The 23252-nt window shown below is 43.5% G+C and overlaps 3 protein-coding genes, 1 long non-coding RNA gene and 3 other non-coding genes across 15 annotated transcripts in view; 6 read left to right on the forward strand and 1 right to left on the reverse strand.

Annotated features, from left to right (window-relative positions):
- LOC121720649 lies at positions 1-2305 on the forward strand. Of its 4 annotated transcripts, none has more exons than XR_006034614.1 (5): positions 1-122; positions 629-727; positions 1067-1178; positions 1435-1521; positions 1864-2305. It is a non-coding gene; the product is annotated as an uncharacterized LOC121720649 (long non-coding RNA). The 4 variants fall into 4 exon arrangements; XR_006034606.1 differs by having other exon boundaries at positions 1-117; XR_006034601.1 differs by having other exon boundaries at positions 1-117; positions 629-715.
- Positions 731-23252, reverse strand: part of pcyt1aa (phosphate cytidylyltransferase 1A, choline a) — a 27572-nt gene continuing 5050 nt past the window's right edge. For 3 of the 4 annotated variants that reach the window (XM_042106551.1, XM_042106694.1, XM_042106780.1), the window contains exon 9: positions 21415-23130. In XM_042106551.1, the coding sequence (XP_041962485.1) occupies positions 22885-23130 (246 nt within the window). In that variant the 3' untranslated portion in view covers positions 21415-22884. Of the gene's footprint in view, positions 743-14219; positions 14223-21414; positions 23131-23252 lie in introns of those variants that run through there. The other variant, XR_006034567.1, reaches the window with a different exon arrangement.
- On the forward strand, positions 853-980 carry LOC121682040. The gene has a single exon (XR_006022397.1). It is a non-coding gene; the product is annotated as a small nucleolar RNA SNORA13 (small nucleolar RNA).
- Positions 1267-1391, forward strand: LOC121682049. The gene has a single exon (XR_006022399.1). It is a non-coding gene; the product is annotated as a small nucleolar RNA SNORA13 (small nucleolar RNA).
- On the forward strand, positions 1596-1728 carry LOC121682054. The gene has a single exon (XR_006022405.1). It is a non-coding gene; the product is annotated as a small nucleolar RNA SNORA13 (small nucleolar RNA).
- On the forward strand, positions 2726-12528 carry LOC121720186 (segment polarity protein dishevelled homolog DVL-3-like). The gene is made up of 15 exons (XM_042106178.1): positions 2726-3265; positions 5297-5366; positions 6014-6132; positions 7052-7173; positions 7634-7769; positions 8331-8421; positions 8536-8605; positions 9063-9202; positions 9335-9411; positions 9522-9589; positions 9719-9868; positions 10190-10321; positions 10608-10775; positions 11356-11556; positions 11698-12528. The coding sequence occupies exons 1-15, from the start codon at positions 3105-3107 to the stop codon at positions 12006-12008; spliced, it is 2016 nt and encodes a 671-aa protein (XP_041962112.1). The 5' UTR covers positions 2726-3104; the 3' UTR covers positions 12009-12528.
- LOC121720263 (AP-2 complex subunit mu-A) lies at positions 14524-21275 on the forward strand. 3 transcript variants are annotated; one of them, XM_042106355.1, is made up of 13 exons: positions 14524-14673; positions 15756-15872; positions 17071-17336; positions 18162-18244; positions 18372-18377; positions 18475-18610; positions 18796-18940; positions 19212-19226; positions 19561-19683; positions 19924-20063; positions 20152-20245; positions 20413-20524; positions 20653-21275. In XM_042106355.1, the coding sequence occupies exons 2-13, from the start codon at positions 15799-15801 to the stop codon at positions 20785-20787; spliced, it is 1329 nt and encodes a 442-aa protein (XP_041962289.1). In that variant the 5' UTR covers positions 14524-14673; positions 15756-15798; the 3' UTR covers positions 20788-21275. The 3 variants fall into 3 exon arrangements, with proteins under 3 accessions (XP_041962289.1, XP_041962226.1, XP_041962375.1); XM_042106292.1 differs by having other exon boundaries at positions 19924-20059; positions 20148-20245; XM_042106441.1 differs by lacking the exon at positions 19212-19226 and having other exon boundaries at positions 19924-20059; positions 20148-20245.

A 23252-nucleotide genomic window follows, 5' to 3' on the forward strand; every position in this document is an offset into this window, starting at 1 on the left:
TGGTTGCGGTTTTGATTATCTTCCCAGCATGCTCCGCGCCTGTTCGGAAGGTTCATTGCACGCGTACGCACGTGGGGACAGCTAAGGAAGAGTCAGCTAGCCTACAGAACTAAAATGGTGATGTATGTTTTACTTTCCGAAATTAACATTTTGAAAAATTGTCGTTTGTCTTTAACCCTGTATGGTAGTAGGCCTAGGCTACGTTATAAGAAATAAAGCTTGGAGCATTTCGACGTCTGATAACCTTAACGTTCTAATAGGTTAACTTTTTTTAAATAAGCTAGTAGCCTACGTCTTTGAGTTGCTGTTTTTTATATCGTGTGCGATTTCATGAAAGGCGTCCAAAATAACTCTTCGGTCGTGGACCAACGTTAGTCGTGTTAGCCTGCGACCACATGTTGACGTTAGTGAACAGGAACAGATTGTGACTTTAACGAAGGACTATGCCATCGGAAATTGAATGAACCGAGTGAAGTAATCTGAACCCCGAGTATTTGTAGTCGTGAAACTTTATATAAGTGATTTCACCTTCAACGTTGTTCATTGTCCAAGGTCCATACCTATTTAAACAGTATATGGCCCATACCTATGGCGAATGCTTAATGTCTTACGTTACGTGTTTCTACAGACGGTGCAAGATCAGGGTGACGACGGTGGCGAAATGGTTGCCTACAATGACCCTGTATGACTTGGTCTCTAGGGATGATCCCGAAAGGTAGATATTGCAGTGAGTGGAGCCATGCTATTTGGCATAATATTTTTAGTGTCTTGTTACTCACAGTTGATCCTATGATTTGCCACCATACTTGTACGTGATGTGTCACTGCATGGATTGAAGACTAGTGCAATATTTGCTTTCATGTGTTGCCTGTTCACTTTGTCACTGGTGAATGTGGTGTCAACGAAGGCATACATAAACTCTAAATGAGAATATAATTAAAGTGAACTTTACACTTTTTTTCTTCTCTTTAGGCACATTCTCCTAGTATTATGAGTTTATGTTTTTGTTACGTTTGAACAGTAAGTAATACATTCACATTGATTTGATTTTGGTTTGTCTCTGCAGATGACTTGTTGAAAGGCATATCAAATGAGACTTGTTAATGGGGTGATGGACATGTCTGTAGAGTTGTGCACTGCTGTGCTGTTTCATTATAGCCCAGCATCTGAAAAACATGGTAAGCCTGTGGTCAACACCTTCACATGCATGTCATGAATCACAAGAACATTTAGTTAGTTTTTTTACCTGAAGATGATTGTAGTTCTTGCCTTTTTGTGTTGCCCATTCACAGTATATTGAGTGAATGTGGTGTCAACAAAGGCATACATAAACATTTGAGATGATTTTATGAAAATGCTGTCTTGTGACTTTTTTTTTTTTTCCAATATGTTGCTGCTTTCAAATTGAATTAGAAATGTAAATATCTTGTGCAGAAAACCAATGGAAGGTCGCTCAACCCCAGTAGTTTGGTTACCACAACAATCAGCCTTGGACACCTAAATGAAATCTACACGACCCAGGTGAGGTAACTGCATGAGCTGAGCTTTCAGCAAGCTAGTTTCTGTTGTGTTGATAAGCAGTGGGACATGGTATTTGCCTTTGTGTTGCCCGTTCGTTTGTTCAGTAATGACACGTGGTGTCTACTAAGGCATACATTAATTCTTGAAGGGATTTCAACCTGGAGATGTATGCATTTTGCACTTTGGACACTCTCTTCAAGAACATTGTATTATGTGTGGTTTATATGTTGACTGTATATTTATCATACTGTTTATTTTGCCAGTACCTGTAATTGGCTTGTGATGACCTTTTAATGTTAATTAGGAACATTGAATACTAGCTAATTGAACCCATTTCAACAGGAATCCATCGAGATAATAGCAAGACCTAAACCGGAGTTGGGTCAGTGGTGGTATACCCCTGGCAAATCTTCAATTCGACACCTCCATTTTGTCCACATGGGGAAGCTGTTAGAAGCATGGGTGAAGGGATGTGTGTATTGAGGTGTGGATGAAGTGGAGGTAACAGCCAGAGGAACCAACATGCACCATTTGGAAGAAGTTTCATGAACATTACGTGTTTGAAGGTCTAGAGGCTTACAACAGAGGTGTGCAAAGGCCATTTCATGGCTTGTGTTAGTCAATGATTGCTGCAGGACTTATGTTTTTGTTTATTGGGTATTAATGTTTTTGTTTATTGGGTATTAATGTATTTGAAGTCATTTTTGTTTTTGAGTAGGTATGTATGTATGTATGAAATGGCGTATTTACTGCATTTTTACAAAATAAAGTTTTTCTAATATTATTCTTGAGTGATTCCTGTGTAAGATGGGAAATCTTTCCAATATATGATTAATTGATGAGGGCATATGTATTAAGTTTCTCTCATCAAAGCATGTACCTGCTAAATTCTATATGTACTTTTCTGGTTTTCTGACACTGATGGGGATACAACCTACACTTTGAAGTGGAAATAGTGATTGGTTTAAATATTGAATCAATTTAACCTTTTATTGAAATTATATGGAGCTACCATTATCCCCAGATTGCCTAGACCTTAATAATGGCAAGCACATGACAAGCAGTACATGTTACATGTAACACTTGATATGGTGTAGCAAAATATTTGTCTGGCGTTTAGTGTCATGTAACATCAGAGGTCGCTGTGTTCCACTATGGAATGGATACAATGTAACTTTTCTTCCTCGACGTTCCTTCCTTACCATTTCTCTCCAGTAGAGGGAGTTTTATGGAATACTGTTCACACACACCGCCACAAAGCCGTGCGAGTAGAACCGCGACATGGGATACTGAACAGATTTCGGTTCATATGTTACAAAAGTCTTTATCTGAGAAAAGAGTGTTGTCGTCGAAGTCGGAGTTACATATTCGCGACCAGAAGACACGAAAACGGGAACGGAGAAATGGTCTGTTTGGCGGTGTGGGCTCCATAGAGGACCAGAGGAAGATTCGCTGTCTGCGAAAGTAAAGAAAGAAAAACACTGTAATAAAGGCAACTACCACAGCACAAGCCGGTTCCGGAGACAAATCCAAGAAACACTAAAGCTGGATGATCAAAGACTACCTTTCCCCGGTGGTCTGCAATGGGGGAGACCAAAATAATATATCATCTCGACGACCAGGAAACTCCTTACCTGGTCAAATTGCCCATCCCAGCCGATAGGGTCACTCTCTTGGACCTAAAAAATGCTCTCAAGAAACCGAACTACAAGTTTTTCTTTAAATCAATGGATGATGACTTCGGGTGAGTGTGTTTGCTTAGTAAACCTGTCTTCTTTTTTCTTTTATGATCCAACCTCTCATTTTTACAGCAGTTAAACTGTTAACAGTTTTTTTTTGTTCGCGTCTCCCTCCATACTTGGCAACTACAACAAGAGTCAGCAAGGTCTCCCTAACCAGTTTTAGTCGCTTGCATTTTGTCCTTGATACACATGTCCAAGACGTTTTATTTGATTGAGAAGTGACTGATTTAGCCAGATATTACCAGCGGCACGCATGTTCAACCTGTTTAGTTTCCAAATACGGATTTTTGTATCTGGTTTACGACGTAGAGTGAATGGGGGAGTCCGTGAGAGAATAATAGACGTAGCTAACAGTCTTCAAAATGTGGCCGCGTCCACCGCTCCCCGTAGTAAGCTAGCCCCTTTCGCAAATGAACACAAGGCCTTTTTCACTTAAGCTAGTTGTGTAGTTGTGATTTTGAGACCATCTTGTTGGTGTGAACTGGATTAGAGCGTGGGTTACATAGCCTAGTCTTTAACCATAAGGTATTTTGATAAGGTAGGATAAATAGCTATTTATTGTAATTCCGAACAACCAGAGATGCTCCTTTTTGAATACGGCTGTACATAAATCCATCTCTTCAATCTCTCAGCCCATTCACATGTGCGCTAGTAGGCTGACTCGGGAGGACCTGTCTTTGTCCCATAATAGTATAGCCTGGGCTACTTAGGCTCTAGCAAACACAGTCAAATCAAACATTTGGAACCCCCACTCCTTGTCCGTTTCAGTGTCATCTTCATTACCTAGGCTATTATTTGTAGAGAATGTTTGGTCAACTGACAGTGAAACGTAGGATTTATATTAGCCTATGTTCACACTTGAAATCAGGTTTAAAACCCCAATTAACATAATTCATCTGGAGTCCTGGGTTATTTGCAAAGCTAAACTAGGCTACACTTCTAATAACTGTACAACAACCTAATGTAGTAGTTTTCTAATAACTGCACTATCCTGAGAAATTTCCCTGAGGGACAATATCTCTGAGTGATGAGAAAAGCACATCTTGTTTTCCATTACAGTGACCAATGTTTCAAGTGTCTTATATTTCTTTTTACTCACATGTTCTGGCTTTCATACCCTTGTTTCCCACAATCTATTTATCTCCTGTCTTGTCAATGGCTTTCTGCTTGTGTCTGTACATTAAAGCTGGACAGGAATGCTGCCTTGAAACAACTGCAGTCAGTCACTCAGGAATGTCCTGATCACACTGAGGGCTGGCAGCTTTACTGCTGCGGCCTCAGCTGTGAAATGTGTTCCAGGTCAGACTCCACCCAAGGAAGGGTTCCTCTCCCCACGTGCAAATTAAAAACTCCAAGACTCATCCAGCTACTCTCCCCACAACAGGGACACCAGCCACCCCTAGTTTATGATTTGTACATTAGGCTAAGTGCAGGCAAATGAGCTGGGGGCTGAAACTGACAGTTACAAATGTCAGATTGTAGTCTTCTCACACAGCTGTTGGCTGTTTGATGATGATGGATATTGTGTGTGTGTGTGTTTGTGTGTTTACTGTGTCTATTTTGTAAGATCATGAATTGGGTAAAATACCAGTACTCCCCGTTGCTCTCTCTCATGTCTTGTCTCTATTCCCATGTTATGCTCAGAAAGAATCTCTTTTTCTTTCTTGGTCTCTCTCCCAATCGATGACCCAGTTTTTCTGCTGTTTTATTTTCTTGTCATGCCCATCTCGCTTTTGTATTTGAGTTTGTATGCGTACATGTGTGTCTGTGCCTATTTGATGTATGCTCAGCAGATTAGAGTCCCCTTCCCCCCACTCTGCATCCTAATGCCATTTTGTATTTATTTGATTCCATCTAATTTATTCATCAGAACTCCCAGCCAAGCTGTAGGTGATTGATGTGCTTTGATCTCATGCTCTGTGCTAATTTGACATTTTCGTTACAACAGTTACGCAGACTTCTTACGTAGCGTAGATATCATGTATTAATGCTGGTGGGCTGAAGTCTCTCTTTCCTCTTGTGCGCTGTTTCAGGGTGGTGAAGGAAGAGATTTCGGATGACAATGCAAGGCTCCCTTGCTACAATGGACGCGTCATTGCTTGGGTAAGCTCAAAGACGGACACATTTTCCAAATCAGTGGCACCTGACCCAGAGTGCACCTCAACCTCCCCTAATGTAGCCTACGCCTGCCACATGCTCAGTAGCCTGTGAGGGGGATGTCATTTGCGCCCATCTGGTGGGTCTACGTGCGCTCACAGTATGACAGACACACATGAGAAGCATGGTGCTTGTTACACCTATGCTGCCATTAATAAAACCCCAGTGCCTCTTATGTATACATGCTTCAGATCCACTGGAATAGACTAATAACACTTCATTTCAACTCGGTCTAACTGCAAAGGCTGATTCCTCCCAAGGACAAGACTGACTTAATGAATCTAACTTGAATCACAGGACCTGGTTCAATCAAGCCAAAAGCTACAGTCACAGGATGAATGTAGATGGAGAATCTTTTGGAAATGTTAGCTCTCCCCAGATTATGCTGACCCATGTTCCCATATACCGTTAAAATATTATGTGTACATAATACCATACCATGACCATATCCTTTGTCTTATCCAAGTTTTAGTTAACACCTAAAATCTGATCTGTGATTGTAATAATAGCGAGCTGGTTGTGGTGTTCTCTCTCTCTCTTTCTATCTCTCTCTCTCTCTCTCTCTCTCTCTTTCTCTCTCTTTCTCTCTCTAGCTGGTGTCTGCTGATGGCTCTCATTCAGATGGTGGCTCTGTGGCTGAGAGCCAATCGGATCGCCCCCCATCCCTTGAAAGGTGCCAAGGCATCGGAGACTCCCGACCACCCTCCTTTCAGTTAGTACCACCACCACACTCACTTCCCTTTCTCTCTGTCTGTGCTATGCATTCTGTTTCTGTGCCTCTACCCCTCTTTTTCTTTCTTTGTTTTTCTGTCTTGCTTGCCCTGTCTCACATTAATTCATTCATTATGTGTGTTGATTAAGATCCAAACAATCAAATATGCCAAATAAATTCTTCATGACACTGAGTTATAAGACCTTCTAATGTATTGTATACCAATGACTTAATATCTCACCACCACTCAGTCAGAATGTTCAAATATGCAGATGACACCATCATCATTGGCCTCATGAGTGGTAATGATGAGTCTCAATACTGCAAAGGGGTCAACTGGGCTGTAGACTGGTGCGGCAGCAACAAGCTCCATTTCAACACCTTAAAGACTAAGGAAATGGTTGTGGATTTGAGGAGGAGGCCTAACATCATTGCCCCAGTTATTTTATGTGACCAGCCAATAACCTTGAAAATTAGAGCGAGTTGTCACCAAAGTCTCTGACATAATTGGGTGTGACCTCCCTACATTCCACGCTCTGTACTCTGAGCACACCTTAAACCATGCTTCCAGAATTATCAATCCCAAACCACCACTTTTCCCAGCTTCTCCCCTCTGGACGACGTTACAGATCCATAAGGACTGAAACCACATGTTTCATAAACAGTTTCTACCCTTCAACACAACTAAACTGAAATTATTATTTATTTATTTATTTATTTATTTATTTATTTATTTTATTATTTCTTCACTGGATTGAGCTAAATCCTGTATACACAATACCACCAACATTGTTGTGTGGCAGTACAAAGTATCTATCTATCCATGTCTCCAATTATGAGTAATAAAACCATTAATGGTATCACAAATCATCATCATCATAACCTCCCTCCTCCATCTTCTGTTGTGTGTGTGGCTCAGTGCAAAGTCAGCTGGCAGTCGTGACGGCATGGACGATAACACCGAGACCGACTCCGTGGTGTCTCATCGCCGGGATAGGGACAGGGAGCGGTCGCGTCGGAAACATGCCCAGGACCACGCAGGTTGGTCACTCTCTCGCTCCGGCTGTCTTTTCGTGTTTCTCATCATTCTGTCCTTTTCCACTCCTCCACTGTCTGTCCCTTTATTTCCTGCCTTGTGTGACTTCCATCCAGGTCTACTCTCTTTGCCACTATTCTTTCACTGTTTGTCTCTTTTCACTTATGTACTAAAACCCTCCCGAGGACTTTTGGTGACCACAATGATTTAAGGTGAAGTACTTGAGAAATTGCACTGTGAATTCATAATAGTTGCATACAGTGTCTCATCTTTGTTAAATAGTTTTAAGGAAGGGTATATGGTTGTTTAGCAAAAAATGCACTTAAATTAATAGAACAAATGACTCTATCTGTCCCCTGAGACTGTTCATGTGTTTGGTTGAAGACACAGCAACTGCATCATTGGCGGTGGTGATGGTGAATTGTCTGTGCCTGCTCTGATCCTGGGATGTTTTTCTTGGTCCAGGAGGGAGGATGAATGGTTACACGCGGGGCGGCCGAGGCCTGGATCTAGGGGGGTACGACAGCCGGTCGTCCCTCATGAGCAGCGAACTGGAGTCCAGTAGCTGCTTCGACTCGGAAGACGATGGATCCACCAGCCGGTAAGAGGCACCACCATGGGGGAGCGTTAGCGCACCACACTCAGGTCCAAGTGCCCATGGGGACCTGGGTTTGAATCTGACCCACGATCACCCGATCCCAATCCCAGCCCATCTGTCTCCCACTTGCTTCCTATCATTCTTTACTGTTATATCAGAATAAAGGCAAAAACCCAAATCACCACAGTCAGCCACACATTCATGAAAATAACTTGATTCTTGAAACTTGATGCACGGAACGTGCATTCATTTGATCCATGAAACATGCTTCCTCAGAAGACACTGGACAGTGTCCACTTGGCCCAGTGCTAATGAAAGCCCTGCTCACATGCAGTGATCCGCAGCCAGTTGTCAGCCCAGAGGACTGTTTTGAATGATGTCAGGACTGTAGACCCAGTCCAACTCAAATCTTTTCCAAACACAAACAGCTATATTCAGGAAACTGTATGAACCCCATCGGTTCAGATAGCCATGTATGCATTTGAATATTGTCACTTTCACCAACACCCTACCCTGGCTTGTGCCTGGCTCAGAGAGTGATGCTCAGTACTGTGTGTCTGTCAGGTTCAGCAGTGTTACGGAGCAGAGTGGCTCATCACGTCTGGTCAGACGCCCTCGCCGTCGGCGACGGAGACCTAAACAAAACATGGAACGGGTGAGTGTGTTTGCAATTTTTTACATTTTTTGCCATTGAAATGGAGCCACATTTGAGTGCAGTGGTGCTATAATAGTTGTGTAACATCCCTTTTGGCCTCTCTTCTTCGTTTAGTCCTCATCCTTCAGCAGCATTACCGACTCCACCATGTCCCTCAACATAATCACTGTTACTCTAAACATGGGTGAGTGTCATAGCCCTTCTCTGGGTTGCTGTCCTACATAAGTATACTAATTCTGACGCAATGAGCTGCCTGCTACAGCGGCGCTCAGGGAGCAGTGAGAGGTTAGGTGCCTTGCTCAGGGGCACTTCAGCCGTTCCTACTGGTCGGGATTTTAACCGGCAAACATCCGGCTACAAGTCCGAAGCCCTAACCAGTAGACCACGGCTGCCCCCCATCTGAATCACTGTTAAAGAAATGTACCCAGTACCCAGTATTTAATCCCAGCCTTCTGAGAACCAGGAGATACAACCCAATTGGCCAAACCAGTTGGGTTGGTTCATTGCTCTAACAGAGCTATAAAAACCCTACTACTTACAAAACCTGAATTATCACACCTTGTTTATCAATGTTTTCCCAGTGCACTTCAGTCTATCCATTAACTGTCTATATTGTCCTATTTTACTCCTCCACCCTACAGAGAAGTATAATTTCTTGGGTATCAGTATTGTGGGTCAGAGCAACGAGAGGGGAGATGGAGGCATCTACATCGGCTCTATCATGAAAGGTGGGGCAGTCGCAGCTGATGGACGTATTGAACCGGGGGATATGCTTCTTCAGGTGTGTACGCACTGCACATGAGCTTAGATTGACCACAGAGAACTATGGAATACTTTGGCAGATGTGGTTTTGTGTAGATTCACATGATAGTTGTTCATTGAATGGACTGTTGGATTCGGTCTCCTCTTGCAGGTGAACGACATCAACTTTGAGAACATGTGCAACGATGATGCAGTGCGAGTTCTGAGGGACATCGTTCACAAGCCAGGGTGAATGACAAGCCATTGGCATATGACACTGTAGATTAACAATATTCCATGAACATAAGGATTTAGAGATTAAAACCTTGAAATTAATTTTGAATTCTCTCTCTGCCTAGCCCTGTTTCTCTGACTGTGGCAAAGTGCTGGGACCCAAACCCAAATAGTTGCTTTGCGTTACCCAGAAGTGAGTATTTTTGCTCTGCAACCACCCCAACCCTGTCCCCCGACAGCCTTACCCTTTGTATTGTACATTGTGTATTGTATATTTGCTACGGGACCCTGTGTGACTCTTGCTCTGTCCTTTCCTCTGTAGGCGAGCCTATCCGGCCCATTGACCCGGCGGCATGGGTGTCCCACACGGCAGCCATGACGGGGGTGTACCCCGCCTATGGGATGAGCCCCTCCATGAGCACAGTGACCTCCACCAGCTCCTCCATCACCAGCTCCATCCCCGAGACTGAGCGTAAGGACCACCTGCATGCTCACATGCCAGCAGTGTACACACACACACACACACACATTTAGTTGGGTTACTCAACATCTGAAAAGTGTTACAGGTACAATGTTTGCTGAAGTGGCTAAAATTGAAACAAGGCAAACATATTTTATATGTATACAACATATATGATATTTGGTTCTTGTGATTGTTTGTTTATGCTTGTCAGGGTGACCTGTGTTTCTTTTTGTGGTCAGCCATTGTATGGATAGATGATGATGATGATTATGATGATGACGACAAAGATTTACTGGGGTACTGTTGTTGCCTTATCTGTTTCCTTTTCAGGCTTCGATGATTACCACCTCTCAGTTCACAGTGACATGGCAACTGTTGCTAAAGCAATGGCGTGTCCAGATTCTGGATTGGAAGTTCGTGATCGGTTGTGGCTGAAGATAACCATTGCTAATGCCTTCATAGGTGCAGTATAGACAGTCTTCATTCTGTCTGTCTGAATATCAATAGTCAATAGATCTCCTGCACAGACTAGTGAATATTGTTTATGTACAGAGATAGTGATTGTTATCATCTTAATGGCTGTCATCTGCCGGTCTCCTGTGACTTTTGTTAGTACAGTTAGCCTCCCACTGTCAAGGTAATAGTGATGTATGGCTATTGTAGGTGTGCAAAGTAACATACATTTAAAATTATATCTTAAAAAATATTATATCTTGACTCTAGCACTAAAGTCAGATCCTGTTTCCAGGGTCAGATGTAGTGGACTGGCTCTTCCATCACGTCGAGGGCTTCACAGATCGCCGTGAGGCCCGCAAGTATGCCAGCAACCTTTTGAAGGCTGGATTCATCCGTCACACTGTCAACAAGATCACCTTCTCTGAACAGTGCTACTACATATTTGGTGATCTCTGTGGCAGTAAGTCCTTTTTATAATGTGGCTCTCTTCTATCCTCCGTGGTCCCTTCTGATTTATGTGTTCTAATTTAGTGACCTCTCCTGTTGATTCCAATACTGAAGACTCACTTAAAACAGTGGTCCCTCTTTGCACTAAAATGCCTGGCCAGGGGCTAAGCCAACATGTTCAGTTTGTTGTCTTTGGTCCTGACAGTGAACAGTTAATTTGTTTACAGTTGATTCCATTGTTGCGAAGTTTGCTTCCAGGCTCTACCATCGGTGTTATAGTAACCATTCAATAAGCGTTGATATGGAATGGTGATTACACTTTTTTTGCCATCTACTTTATAGATGTCCTGTTATTCAGAACTAAAAGCCACCCTACGAGCCAATCAGAAAAGAGTAGTTCTTCTCTCTGGGTGATAAAGAATATTAACTTCATTAGCATAACAGTGACCGAGCATGTTAAGGCTGTCATTATATCGTTACAATGTTTTCTTTCCTGGACTCAATCAAGAATCAACTGCTTGCCTGCTAACTGTACTCAAGTTACTAGCTTGTGTATGTGTGACCTAATACTGATTTTCTACCTGTCCTGTCAGACATGGCTCACATGTCCCTGCAAGACCACGATGGCTCGAGCGGGGCATCGGATCAGGACACTCTGGCCCCCCTCCTGCACTCCGGCGAGCCGGCGTGGCCCATGTCCTTCCCGTACCAGTACCCCGTTCCCCACGCTCCCGAGCTGCCCCATGGCTTCAGTGAAGCAGGGGGCGGTAGCGCCGGCAGCCAGCATAGTGAGGGTGAGAGGATTATATGACTGGTGGTGGTGACTAGACACAAACACACACACACACTGAAATGTTTGGTTGATGCTTACTTTTTCACTGAGATAAGACCCCGGTTACGATCTTTTGTTTGTTTGTCTGTCTGTGTTTTGTCAGGGAGCCGTAGTAGTGGGTCCCACGGCAGCGAATCGGACCTCAGGAGAGAGAAGGCTCCCAGCGAGCGATCGGCCCCCAGTGAGTGCAGCATGCGCAGCTCCCACAGCATGCGCAACCCCCGTTCCCATGGCCACAGCTCCGGCTCCGTACGCCTGGCCCACCCCCCCTTCATGGCAGCAGCAGCAGCCGCGGTGGCACCAGGCTCCCCCTCGGGCCGCACGTTGGCATCCCTGCCCCCCGAACTCTCCGGCTCGCGCCAGTCCTGCCACACGGTGGGCAGCCAGGGCGAGTTCTTTGTTGACATCATGTGAAGTGGCGCCTGCACTGTTGTTCCGACAAACAGATGGATGGATTAGATGGATGATGTGTGTATGTGTGTTTCCCCTGCTTCATGAAAGACACTTGAAGACATGCCATATTTACGATAGGCTTCCTACGTCTCTAGTGGCCACCTGGGGAGGAAATGTAAGTCAGCGAGCGTGAACAACAACAACATCAATGTGGATAAACTTTTAAAAAATGTAAGAAAGGAAAGAAAAGCAAGCACCCATTTCAAGATGTGACAAAAGAGAACTGAGGGCTGTATTCCCCTTCTGCCTCTGCTTTCGCTCTGGCTTCATTTGCCATCATTTGAGCATGAGTATGCTGATCTAGAATGTATCTCACAGACATATACTTTTAGTACTGGTCATTTCCATTTTGTCAACATTTCTTTTTTTTTTACCTTGAGGCTAAACTTGACAGAAATGCATTGCCTAAAACAAACTCCATTTGATGAGAAAATGTTTTTTATTTATAAATATAGTTTTATTGCCTAAGCTTGGGATATTCCTCTGTGTGTGACTGTGTGTTTATTAAGAAGGCCAGTAGGGTCTATAATTGTCCTCTAGCTGGACGTGTTGAGTGCACTTAAAACAAGTGAGGAATTTCACTTTTACGGCCCGGAATGTTTGTTGGAATGTTATCTGGAATCCAGATGTGTGTGTGTGTGTGTGTGTGTGTGTGTGTTGTCCTCATAACAAAGCAGCAGTTTCAGGGTCTAAATAGACAAAAGGACACACATGGCTCTATTGGAAAGGAGCTGTCGGTAAGTTACTAATTGCTAATGTTTGGATTGTCTGGGTAGGAGCCAGTTTGTACTAGGTTTTGCTATTGGCACTGAGAACATTGTAGTGAAATACACACAGTACCAGACATGCAAACCATTTATAGAAAGCTTTTGTTTGGAACGGTGAAAACCGTTTCAGCAGCTCAGGAATGGAATGCAATGCTAGGCGTCCAGTCCACAAAGATCAAGGGTGTGGCCTAAAAGAATTTCCCCTTAAACCACATTTGGACAAAGTTCACTAGTTCCTTAGCAATCATAAATTACCTATTTGCTCAATAAATTAAATATGAATGTGTTATTCAGACGGAATTTAGCACTAGCAGTGAAATTGACATGACAACAAAACAATATTGCTTTGTAATGAACTATTTAAAAAGCAGACATGAATCATTGTTGTAAATGATCATCACTATATGTATAAGTATGAGGGTAAAAAATAGTAGTCTGTCTTTGAAACTATAGTAGTCTATAAACTATAGAAACTTGAAACTATAGTAGTCTGTCTTTAAAACGTGTTATGTATCTGTGGGTATATTAGGGATACACGCTCACTTGCATATAGGCAACCCCAAATTCAATCATGTCTTAGAATAAAGACGCAAGCGGAGATTAAGAGGGTCCAAGCAGTATGGCAACAACACCGAGCAATACTCGCAACCAATGTTGGATTTAGAAGTGGCAGTTACAAAACATTACATTATTTGGTGGTTGTAGGTGTGTTTGATTTCTCAAATTATGTAGAACCTAAAAATCTAACATTAAATGTTTCTTGATTGTTCCATAGATGGTATTTCATGAAATTTGGTGTGTATCCAGAAAATGTTGTGGGTGATTACCAAGTTTGGTTATGATTGGACCTTTATATTAGAAGATAATATTAGCAGTAGAATCATACAGGCCATGGCCTAAAATTTGATTGGCAGCTCTGAAACGGAGTGACAAAAATCAGAAATAGTCATTTTTGTCTGCATGGTTTGTGGATAAAGTGTAGGCCTACCAAATGTTTAATGAGTAACATGAACGGCCCACATAATGTGAGAAAACTACCTCAAATATATCTCACATTCTTGCACACAGTTGTGACCAAACGTGTCGTTCAATTTGGAAACCACAGCAAAATGGTGCAAAACGTTCTGATTTTGCACTTGCCCCTTGCATACTTGAGATATGACCCAAAATGTATTGTAGCACCCTCCTAAAGTCCTAACGAAGTAATAACAATTGTGAGATCATTGCATTGCCAGGAACCTTATGAAGTTTGGTGTCTGTGTCAGTTTTTGCTGCCCACACATGTTTTGGAAGAATAAGATACAGGGATAATTAAGACTATGTAAATGTATATTAAATAAAATAATAGTTATTGTAGCTTTACTAATTGGACCCCTAATAAACCAATTAAACAACATGTCCACACTACCTGGGTACTGTGCCGAGTTTCTGCAATGGAAACTCGGCATGGCCTAATGACTCCAGGAGTAACTCTGACTAGACGTTAAATGGGCGAGCAACCTAATTAAGCCTGTTTCTCTGTCAAAGTAAGGACACACATGAATTAATTACAAGAGGACTGCTGTCAAGACTTTACTAAGGTGATGCCCGCCTTAACAAGACATAATTCCTACTCGATAGAAATAAAGGTATATTCTTCCAATTTTGGATAAATTATTTTTATGCTATTGACCACGCACAGCACATTTCGGTAATGACGTAAGCGCGTAGCATACTGATGGTTGTCAGCTGACTGACCATGATGGGAGGGAGGGGCTTGAGTCGGTGAAGCAAGAATCCCGCTAATCCCTTTGATCCTGGAAATAACCAAGCAAAAGGAAAGGGCGATACCGCGCTTTTTGTGTAGCGGTATTTATCAGGTAAGATTTAACACACTCTTATAAAATAGTACAAAGCTGTAGGTCCAGTACCCTAGTGTCTTTGGTCGGTCACGACCTCATTATAAGCGGTAATTCGCTGCCATATTTCGCAAGAGGACTGGTATAGCTTGATAGCAAATTATAGTAACATTATTGTAAAATGCTCTGTCCGTGTTGGTTATAAGGAATGATGAACGTAGGCTATATAGGCTCAGAGGTCACCAACAATCTAATATACACGGAAGGGTGAAAAACATTAACATTTCATGAGCATTTTCTTTCCGTTGAGTGAGGCAGACATCTTGGACCAATTATATTGCGATAAACGAGCCACGGGAATGATAGCCTACTTCCTGTATTTTCACCATTGTAATGTCCGAATTTGCTGGCGCTACGTTGTATCACTTTGCACCCATATTACATGCTGTGCTTGAGTTGATTCGAAGTAAAAATGATACAATCTTGCGGTATTTTTGACCTTAGCTGAGCGATGTTGCCATTCCATGTTAGGTCACTTAGTGGACACCAACAGACTTGAGTAAACCGGCTGAAAAGATATATGGCTTCTTCCAGAATCTTAGTTGCTTATTGGTTTAAACGCGTGCGGTTTGAGAGATACAACCGTCATAGATGTATCCAAACTAGTCAAATCCGAGATCTTGCTTGCGCACATCCTGGACATAATATGTTTTGATACACCTTTTCATAATAGCTAGCCATGCAGCATGTGATGAGAACAGTGCCATCCTAACCAATGTTAAAGTCTAGGCCTACTACGTTCTATAGTTGGAGGTCATTCTGACAGCCTTCATTGGTAGGAGTGCAAGCAGTTCTGCAGACATTTTTCAAACCCTGCCACACAGCTGCAGCAATCTGTGACCCAAAAGCGATCTAACCACAAGTCAGTAGCCCGCAAAAGATGGAGAAAATGTTAAGCAACCCCCATAGGGAAAACTTCGGGTGGACCCCATGATCATGGTGTCTCATTTCTCATTGTGACTCAGTAACAGTAACCTGCACATTATGAATGAATGAATGAATGAATGAATGAATGGCTCATACCCAGTTCTCTTGTTGTGTAGGTGTTGGACCATCATGACACGTGAGGACTGAAGAACAGCCACCATGATTGGAGGACTGTTCATCTACAACCATAAGGGAGAAGTTCTTATCTCCCGTGTCTACCGTGATGATATTGGGTATGTTCTGAATGGCTGGGGGGATCGTGATTCTAAAACTTTCTGCTGGACACACACTGTCATGTTGTCATAAATGGTCAGCAGGTCAAACCCAATGAGGACTTTGATTCAAATGTATGCTGCTATTCTTGTGCAATGTAAGACTTGACCATGTACAATTATGTACAAAGTCATTCGTGTTTTGGTACCATTGTAACACCATCAGCCATCCCTGTAGTTTATTAGTGTGTGTCAGTCTATAGTGTGTGTGGGTGAGTACACGCCTACCCTACCTGTGTTTATGTATCTCTCCTCTCATTCTCTCCATCCCTTTTTGCCATATTGCTACCTCTACATTTCCATTATGGCAACTGTAGGAGTAGGTAAGAGATGTTCCCCTATCACTTCCTCAGAAGCATGTTCCCAGACCCATGACAACCGATCAAACTCGAGCGCATGGCACCTGACCAATGGCAAAAGACTTGAGGACCCGCAAAGCATGACCTCTGACAAACATGCACATAGCTATAAGATGTCTCTTAGTGCACCCAGCAGAGCAGGCCAATGAGCTGTGGAAAACTTAAACATTGAGAGACCTGTCAGTTGAACAATAGGGGGTCCCACCCAAGCTGTGATTTCCCACTCATCCTCCTCTTCAGTTCCTCCTCTTTTTATTTCCCTTTAAAGCATGTTCACAAGAAATGGTGTAAACTGAACCATGAAGCCCAACGCAGATGTGTTTTTCACTCATCCATGTGAAAAATAGTAAGCCTACTGTAATGAATTCAACCATTTTATGTGTTTACCTACACACTGTACATTGGTGACCTCATGCAAATTGTTTGAATGGGACCAGGAAGGTTAGCTTTGATGTTATTGATTTTATTATATCCTTCACGGAGTAATCCCACTCTTCAAACATCTCATGGCAGAATTAAGAAAATAACTCTTGGTCAGTAACTGAAGACATGTTGGCTGAACAGTGTGAAGGGTAGCCAAGCCGAGGATTTGTCTTACTAGAGGACATTATTAAGTGCCAGGTGTCTGGCGTAGTGTGGCGAGGGGAAGCGGTTTGCTTGAATGCGTGCCTCCAGGGATTTAACATTGTGACCTTGATAATTGTGGTATACTGTTCACGTGGAGGTGTTGTGAGCAGCTGTTTGTTAACATGAATCTTAATGTCTTTGCCTTGGTCTGTCTCCCTCTTTCTCTCCCTCAGGCGCAATGCCGTGGATGCGTTCCGAGTGAATGTGATCCATGCGCGGCAGCAAGTGCGCTCGCCCGTCACCAACATTGCTCGCACCAGCTTCTTCCATGTCAAGCGAGCCAACATCTGGCTGGCGGCCGTCACCAAGCAGAATGTCAACGCTGCCATGGTGTTCGAGTTCCTCTACAAGATGTGTGATGTCATGACGGCTTACTTTGGCAAGATCAGTGAGGAGAACATCAAGAACAACTTTGTGCTGATCTATGAACTGCTTGATGGTAAGGGCTAGGGCATTAGTTAGTTGATATGACTTATCAATAGCAGAAAAAGTCTATTTTTGTGTCTGGTGCTCTTTGAATGCTCATGTTGCTCCTGTTTTCAAATGCAAGTTTCTGACCCTACCTAATGAAACACAGTCTGAATCATGGAGTAGTGGTGGCATTGGTCAGGCCTGGACTGGTTCTAGATGGGTGCTGCCAGGTTGATGCCAACATTGCTAGCCATCTCTGAAAAATCCCAGATCTTATCTGACTAAATATGAGCTCTGACAGCAAGTGACAAAATGGCCCCTTATTCTTGTCCCTGCCTTCACCCTCTCATCTTTCAAGTTGGGACACCTCAGTTTTGTTTGCGTTGCAACTTTAACAATGGCCATTGTCCCAGCCAGACAGGAAGCAGAACTCTCCACATCCTTTGTGTGCACTGTGTCAGTCTTTTCCTCTGTTTATGGTGCACTGTAAAGGAGGGTCTTTCTAGCCTCTTAGCATGTTGGCTTTGTGCAGCTGTCTTGTCACCGTTGATTTATTTGATATAAATTAGTTGGGATATCCAGCAGTACGATGCTTTGGATTTTGTCAATCTGGCAAAACAAATACAAGACGTTTTTTCACTTCCGAATCCATATCCAGCCATCAGGCATGACTGCTCTCTTAATGAGAACGGGACATGCTAAATAAAAAAAATAACCAAGGTGGCTCTAATTGGCTGGTAAAATAGGCCTGTGGGGATGATTAAAAGAAATAGACATTTCAAGTCTAGGGGCTCAGGACTTCTAAATTAGGAAAGACTATATGTATGACTGTGTGTGTCTGTCGTGTCTGCAGAGATCCTTGATTTTGGATACCCTCAGAACTCTGAGACAGGAGCACTGAAGACCTTCATCACCCAGCAGGGCATCAAGGGACAGGTGAGACGCCTGCTCAGACAGTCCTTACAAAGCATCAACACAATTCACATCTAGTTACTGATATTTAAAACGCTTTTCCCTTTTCATTTCCCATCGTGTCTTCTGTGATGGAACTTGAAACCCACAGCATCAGGTAATGATGACTCGACTAATCTCGTTTATCCTTGTATGTCCAATGTCAGACATGATTCAGGGCTTGTTGACCGACCATTCTGCTTGTGACCCCACAGACCAAGGAAGAGCAGTCTCAGATCACCAGCCAGGTGACTGGACAGATAGGCTGGCGTCGGGAGGGCATCAAGTATCGCCGCAACGAGCTCTTCCTGGACGTGCTGGAAAGTGTCAACCTGCTCATGTCCCCACAAGGTAGACGTCTGCAGTGGTGTGAAATGTGATTTGTTTGCGAGTCTGTATGGAGACCAAAGCCCCCCGCCCCCCTGCCTCACATGTTCTAAACTTACTAAGTAATCTGTGCTGTGCTGTGTTGTAATGTAATAGTATGGAGCATCTGCTGTTTTGACTGAGCCTGCTGCTGTGTGCCCTTGCTGCAGGTCAGGTCCTCAGCGCGCACGTGTCTGGGCGAGTGGTGATGAAGAGCTACCTGAGTGGAATGCCCGAATGCAAATTTGGCATGAATGACAAAATTGTGATTGACAAGCAGGGAAAGGGCGGAACTACAGACGAGGCCGGGAAGAGGTGAGTCTGTGAAGGCCTTTCTTTTCACTTTTTTGACTGCCTGCAGATGTGAAGGGATAATTGTAAAGGGGAGGCTTGTAGTGACCTTTGTCTTGGTGTTCTGTATGTTTATTTCATTATGTTCATGTGTACAGATATATCCAGTGTATTTCATTAGGCTAGCTGTTTATATGCTTTAAGGTGTGGACGTCACAGTTGGTTTTGTTTGAGTTCTGAAGTTGTGTACTTCTGTTGCATTCCCCTTGCTTTCTCTTTCTGTGCTGTACCTCAGTGAGTTAGGGGGCAGGTACTGTATCTCTGGCATTCGTTCCTTCACACCCATCTCCCTCTCTGTGTTCCGTGTCTTGTGGTCTCCCTTTCCGTTTGGCATATTAGCATTGCACACACCAGACTACAAATCTCTATTTAGCACATAACTTGTTAGTGATGGTAACATAAAGCTTGTCATTGTACCATGTGTCCCCCCCCCCCCCCTCCCCCATTAGTAGATAAGGTTATTGTGGTTGTGTAGATATCACTGAAGATATCAGGTAGACATCAGGTGTGTTCACAATACTTTTAAGCTCCTCTAGGTTAGATTAGCGTAGCTTACTCTCCCTCCCACTGTGTATGTTCTCCAGCAGCGGGAAGCAGTCCATCGCCATCGACGACTGCACCTTTCACCAGTGTGTGCGCCTCAGCAAGTTTGACTCGGAGCGCAGCATCAGCTTCATCCCTCCAGATGGCGAGTATGAGCTCATGAGGTGAGTGGGGACGCCAAGCACGATTCGGCTGGGAGCAGAGAAAAAGTGCATATTTAGTAGAAGAACTGTAGTCCACCCTGCTGGGCTGTTGGTGTGCCTCAGAATGATACAAAATATACTTTGCTCTAATTGTGCATTGACATCTGTTAGTTGTCCTTGGGGGGATACCTTTTGCTGTGTAATTCAGATTCAGTTAAAAATGAGGACCCCCCCGCCCCCCTGTGTGAATGCTGTGGGCAGGTATCGGACCACTAAGGACATCATCCTGCCCTTCCGTGTCATTCCACTGGTGAGAGAGGTGGGCCGCACCAAGCTGGAGGTGAAGGTGGTCATCAAGTCCAACTTCAAGCCCTCCCTACTGGCACAGAAGATTGAGGTGAGCAAGACCTGGCCAGAGCGTCTGCATCCTCAGGGCCTCTCTGGACCAGCTCTCTTGGTGTTGACTCTCTGTGTGCCTCCTCTAGGTCCGCATTCCGACTCCTCTGAACACAAGTGGGGTTCAGGTGATCTGCATGAAGGGAAAGGCCAAGTACAAGGCCAGCGAGAATGCCATTGTGTGGAAGTGAGTATTCTGAGCTGAGCTTCTTTGTGTTCTGCTGGCCTCTCTCTTTCTTTCTCTCTTTCTCTTTCTCTCATATGCAGTGGCAAACAACAAGAATAGTGTACTTATGTGTGGGTGATGCAGGGCTAACTGCCGTGTGTGTGTGTGTGTGTGCCCTCTCCGGTTAGGATCAAGCGTATGGCTGGAATGAAGGAGTCCCAGATCAGTGCTGAGATCGAGCTGCTCCCTACCAATGACAAGAAGAAGTGGGCTCGCCCACCCATCTCCATGAACTTCGAGGTACAGTCTTCCTGTCGCATTTTGTGGCTGTTGAAATAATAATATTTTAGTATTATGTAATTTTTACTATTTTTTTCTGTTTGTCATGATCAAAACTACTTTTTTCAAATCCCTTTTATGTACTTCAGGTTCCATTTGCACCATCTGGGCTGAAGGTGCGCTACCTGAAGGTGTTTGAGTCCAAACTGAACTACAGCGACCATGATGTGATCAAATGGGTGCGTTATATCGGTCGTAGTGGCATCTACGAGACACGCTGTTAATGAGCCAGTGAACAGCTGAAATCCTCCCTCCCTCCTCTATCTCTACCTACAGTATATCCATCTCCCCAGTCCTCTCCCGATTTGTGGACGAATTATATAACAAAAAAACGGCAAAGCTTAAAAGAAATATGCAAAATGTGAACGCTTGTTTTCTTTGTCTGTCTGTATACTGAGTGACCCAATGAATTGGTTCAGTGGGCCAATGGGGATTGAATTGTTGTATCAGGAGGCATCACCTTCTGATTCCCCCCCTCCAGTATTTCCAGGGGTCGGGGGTAGCACCCTCCAGCTACCCTCCTTGCCTGGACCAGAGCATCAGGCCTATGCGATGTGACTAAGCCACTGGACCCCTTCATTGCAAGCTCTACTTTTGTGGATTGGTCTCTGTTGTTGCCCCTTACTGACTATCATACCTTTAGTGTCTGTGTCTGATCTCCCTTTCAGTAACTTGGTCACTGTCTAGTTCAGTATAAAAATACATCATGGAAACAGCTGTGTTGTGTCATATTTTTTTTGTCATCTGTTTCAAATGTTTTGGTCTTTGTTCTCAGAGATTACCGGTATGTCTAGCTTGTTTTATGAGTCAAATACACTTTTACATATGTGTCAGTGAACTGAAGAGTCATGTTTGTGTTTAGGAGATTTATTTTCATTTAGGTGATTCTTTTGCCCTTCCGTGATGTACTGTACATTCACAAGCCAAGGGTAAAATAACAAAAAGGCCTGCATGACAGTCTTGATACAGATATATAGTCTGTGTCAATATTGGTGTTCCTTATCAAAGGCAGAGGTGAATCTATGTAACTAACAGGCTGTTGTGAACTTTACACAGCTCATGATTTTATAGAGAAACAAAACGCCATCAATAAGTTTTAAGGAAAGACTTAAAGGAATAAAATACTTGCAGTAACAATCAGGCACACCTTTGCTAAATGCCTCAAGGGTCGCTGTGCTTTCAGTAACATTTCACAGTTCTCCTGAAGAAAATAATAAAATGTACTTCAAACAATATAGTCATTGATTAACAGTGGTAGGATAATTTAAATTCTTCTATTTTTAATCTACTTGATTTTAAACACGAAATCAGAAAATCACATTTCCTTCATAAAACACAAACAAAATGCCTATTTTAGCTGTTCATACACTTGTTCAGGTCTCCCAAACTGACCATGGAGTGATTCACCTTAAAGTCACCTTAAGTTAAAGAAAAATTAAAATTGTGTTCAAAGTAAAATAACATACAGCTGTCAAACACAAGGAAAAATAAAGTGACTGCTGTGGAATCAGTACAGTTGAACCACTGGCATCTTTTCACAAAGGTAAACAAACGTTCACAGTGCTAAGTAATTCTTGGGGTCACTAGGAGCTTGACTGTGCTCAGACAACGATGAAGTGGAGCCATGGACTGTGCTCAGACAACGATGACCTCCAACAAGAGCAGTGTGCAGACGGTGGAAAGCCGCATTCTGCACCTGAGTACATATACGACTACACATACGACTTGACCACCCACAGCTCATCTTCTCTGCATGAGCAACATGCAGATGAAATCAGAGGGTTAGTGCTTTACATTTGTGTATCTTCATGATCTTTTGTGAAACTTAAATATTGGTTACACTACTATTAGTATAATAAAAGTTTAACCTATTAATTCTGTGATATAAAGAGCATTTTCACCTCGCAAATACTGAAATTAGAGAGCACGAGGACTGTGTAGTTGTAGCCCTATGCAAGGCTGTCGATAATACAATCTTCCCCAACTCTTTTCTATGCTACAAGTGTTGAAACTGAGTGTATACATTAAGATTGAGAAGTAAAACAAAGCTGTTGGGATACTGTCCCCTGTCAACTTGATCCAGATTGCTCAACACAAAACCCCAATTAAATAACAATCTATGTGTTTTAGTGTGTTTGTTTCTGCAAGACTAATGTCCATGAACTAGGGAGAATCAACGTGAATATGAACGTGATATGAAAGACAAGGGAACAAATACAGGTGGGGTATAAAATGCTGATGATGAGGGGTGTGAGGTTGTTGCAGTCAGCAGCTAAAACAGTTGTGTGAGTGAGCGAGAGTGGGAATGGCGGATGCTCGCCCTACTCGTCATCATCATCGTCATCGTCGTCATCTTCGCTGATGGCCTGTCCTCGCGCCCCAAACTGGTAACCGTGGGAGACGCTGCCATGCAGGGAGTGGGGGGAGGAGGATGGTGAGGTCTTGGTGAAGAAGGGCAGGCGGAAGGTGGGCGAGGGGGAACGCTCGCGCGCCGGGCTGCTGCTGGGGCTCTGCCGCGGGCTGATGGCCTGTAGCATACGACCCTTCCCCTCCTTCAGCATGTGCTTCTGTTGGAGCGAGGGAGGGAGAGGGAGAGACGCTTTAGCAAGCACTGGAGATCTGGTTTTCAGTCTTCCCCCATCAATACTTCAGAACTACAGTTATATTGCAGAGAATAATGTATTTTCAT

This window comes from Alosa sapidissima, chromosome 1 (genome assembly GCF_018492685.1).
Source record: "Alosa sapidissima isolate fAloSap1 chromosome 1, fAloSap1.pri, whole genome shotgun sequence".
In the NCBI taxonomy this organism is placed as follows: Eukaryota; Metazoa; Chordata; class Actinopteri; order Clupeiformes; family Clupeidae; genus Alosa; species Alosa sapidissima.

Excerpts from the sequence above, each read along its gene's own strand:
- LOC121720263 (XM_042106355.1), top strand. The coding sequence starts at position 15,799 with ATGATTGGAGGACTGTTCATCTACAACCATAAGGGAGAAGTTCTTATC. Across the intron at positions 20,064-20,151 it reads GGCACAGAAGATTGAGGTGA|GCATTCCGACTCCTCTGAAC; the intron begins GCAAGACCTGGC and ends TCCTCTAGGTCC. Across the intron at positions 20,525-20,652 it reads CCATCTCCATGAACTTCGAG|GTTCCATTTGCACCATCTGG; the intron begins GTACAGTCTTCC and ends TATGTACTTCAG.
- LOC121720186 (XM_042106178.1), top strand. The coding sequence starts at position 3,105 with ATGGGGGAGACCAAAATAATATATCATCTCGACGACCAGGAAACTCCT. Across the intron at positions 8,606-9,062 it reads CACTGTTACTCTAAACATGG|AGAAGTATAATTTCTTGGGT; the intron begins GTGAGTGTCATA and ends TCCACCCTACAG. Across the intron at positions 9,412-9,521 it reads GACATCGTTCACAAGCCAGG|CCCTGTTTCTCTGACTGTGG; the intron begins GTGAATGACAAG and ends CTCTCTGCCTAG.